General features: G+C 47.2%; 1 protein-coding gene across 1 annotated transcript; it reads left to right on the forward strand.

Moving 5' to 3' along the window:
* The first annotated feature begins 366 nt into the window (after window positions 1-366).
* On the forward strand, window positions 367-2,000 carry LOC119134938 (2-aminoethanethiol dioxygenase-like). The gene has a single exon (XM_037272203.1). It carries the CDS (start codon window positions 652-654, stop codon window positions 1,363-1,365), a length of 714 nt encoding a protein of 237 aa, XP_037128098.1. The 5' UTR covers window positions 367-651; the 3' UTR covers window positions 1,366-2,000.
* The last annotated feature ends 589 nt before the right edge of the window (window positions 2,001-2,589 follow it).

A 2,589-nucleotide genomic window follows, 5' to 3' on the forward strand; every position in this document is an offset into this window, starting at 1 on the left:
ATATAGGCTACAAGCCTTAAAAACACTTTTGTTTTTCAAGTCTTCATTGGGCAACAATGATTGTATTTTTAATGCAAAACAGCCAGAAGTTATTTATTTTTTTAATTTGGGAAAACAAGTCCAATAGTCTAAAAGTTATTTAGTTAGTGAGGGGGGGCCTAATACAACCAGAATAAAAGTATCCCTCTAACAGGTTGTTACCGGCAGTGTCAACCGATTCCATATCCCAAATTGGATTGTCGTGTTTTATTTTATTTTAATCAGTAATCCTTCTCCGAGAATGTGTCAAATTTTGATAGTCGACTTTTTTCCCCACGATTTCAAACGCAAAGCGATCACGTGACAGAGGAAAACAAAGACGAGTTCCACGGAGGAAGTTTGAAGGCTCACGCTGCTTCGATAGTGGATCACCAGGTCTCCCCGCAACCTGTCGTTGACACGTACAGCACCTGAATGTAAGTCAAGCTTATTTTCCATGTAACAAATTTCTCGGTATTCAGAAGCTTCAGGGACTCGCTGTCGGTCAGAGTTAGAGTTTTGCTGGACGGTAGTGAGTCGTGACAGCAGAATAAACCATCTCGGATGCTCGCGAGAGCAACTACTCGCTCGCACAACTAGCTAGCTAGCTAGCTAGTTCACCGGCGTCAGGCGATGAAAGCGCGTGAAGGTTCTGCGATGGCATCGAATTCGCTGGTGCAGAGGATCGCGAGGCAGGCGCTTGCCACCTTCTGTAAGCCGCTTCACGTCTTCCCCGACAAGCACCAGCAGCTGCTTGACCTCATGAGCCAGGCGCGAGCCGCCGACCTCCACCTGCAGCCGCCGGCCGTCGACTCACCCCCTCCAAGCGGCGCCCCCCCGGTCACCTACATGCACATCTGCGAGACAGAGCACTTCAGCATGGGCGTATTCCTGCTGAAGAGCGGCGCCTGCATTCCCCTGCACGACCACCCGGGCATGCACGGCGCGCTCAAAGTCTTGTATGGAAAGCTGCGCGTCAGCTGCTTCGACAGGCTGGACAGTCAGTCAGCTTGCGCCCACTTGCGGCCCTCCTCCAGGCCGCAGGTGGGCGCCGTGCGGCGCTCGGTGCTGCGATCCAGCGCCGAGTACACGGACGTTAGTGAGGCTTGCCTGCTTGCGCCCGACCGTGACAACCTGCACCAGATCAACGCCGTGGAGGGACCCGCCGCTTTCTTGGATGTCCTGGCGCCACCCTACGACCCGGACGACGGACGTGACTGTCACTACTTCCAGGTGCTCCAGGGGCCCAAGCTGCATGAGCGCGAGGTCTGGCTGATGGAGATCGCGCAGCCTTTGTCATTCTGGTGCGGGACCGAACCCTACCCGGGCCCCGAGGTGCGCCTCTGACATCCCGTCAAAGCCACCATGTTTCGCCTCCTGGCAGTGATTGTGACCAAAGACATTCTGATTGCTCAGCGTCTGATTGACAACTTGAATGTATAGAATGAGGTTGCCCGAGCATTTATTGAGTCAACTGGTGCATATGTTACACAAGTGAAAGGTCAGAGACTGAAATACATTTGTTAATCAAGGCTGCAGTATATAGTGAATGAATGGATTATTCGCAAATGTACCTGGTGACAATTGAGTCGTTGTTTAATGGAACGCAAATCTTCATAGTCAACGGGCTCTACTTGTCTAGCGCCTTTCGACCTTTTCTGTTCCAAGAGCTTCACACCTATTCCTCATTCACCTGTTAACGAAGACAAGCCATCAGGAGTGACTGGGGCAAGGCCGTCTTGGTCAAGGGCACTTCCACAACATTCGAGCCGCTTGACAGAACTGTGAAGTTTGCCTCAAACATTTCAATGTGAAAGCTGGTCAAGAATTGAATGTAAGAAATGAGCAATGAATTGTCATTACTAATAAATGCAATTGGACACTGCACATATTGAGTTTTTTTTTTTTTTTTGTCGATACGAGGTGGTCAATTAACCATTAAAGCCCACGTATCACTGTAATAAATTCTACTGTTTTACTCATTCAGTTGTCTATATAAAGCGCAACAGCGATGCTTTTGTCTGAATTCCTCATTTTGATAGCATGACAGGTCCCTCTTTTCTACTTGTTCTGGGTTGCAGTTCAGAGCAAGCCGTTTAGGTGCGGTCTTTTTAAATGCAAATGAGATACCGTATGTTTCGGACTATAAGTCGCAGTTTTTTTTCCTAGTTTGGCCGGGGGTGCGACTTATAATCAGGGGTGACTTAAATGTTAAATTAACACATTATTACTTGATTATTAACACATTACTTACTAGTCGTTTAACACTTCACATGTAATTCTCACTTTAAACTGCATGAGGGCGCTCTAGACCTTTAGAATAATTGGAACTGCAACGGACGATAAATCTGAATCCATCCACTGACTTCCGGAGTCAGCGGAGTTGTTTATAAGTGACACAGAGGACGAAGATTTGGATGGATTTAATGATTTGGAGTGACACGGATGGTTTGATAAAATTGTTATTTATGTTATAGTTATTTGAATAACGGTTAATATGTTACGTCAGACACGTTCTCAGTTCCTTGTTTGTGTTTATGTAACTATATATACTGTATACTGCCTGCTGTT

Source organism: Syngnathus acus, chromosome 15 (assembly GCF_901709675.1).
Source record: "Syngnathus acus chromosome 15, fSynAcu1.2, whole genome shotgun sequence".
Lineage (NCBI taxonomy): Eukaryota > Metazoa > Chordata > Actinopteri > Syngnathiformes > Syngnathidae > Syngnathus > Syngnathus acus.

Bases quoted from the DNA above. Each gene is read 5' to 3' on its own strand.
- LOC119134938 (XM_037272203.1), top strand. From the start codon at position 652: ATGAAAGCGCGTGAAGGTTCTGCGATGGCATCGAATTCGCTGGTGCAG.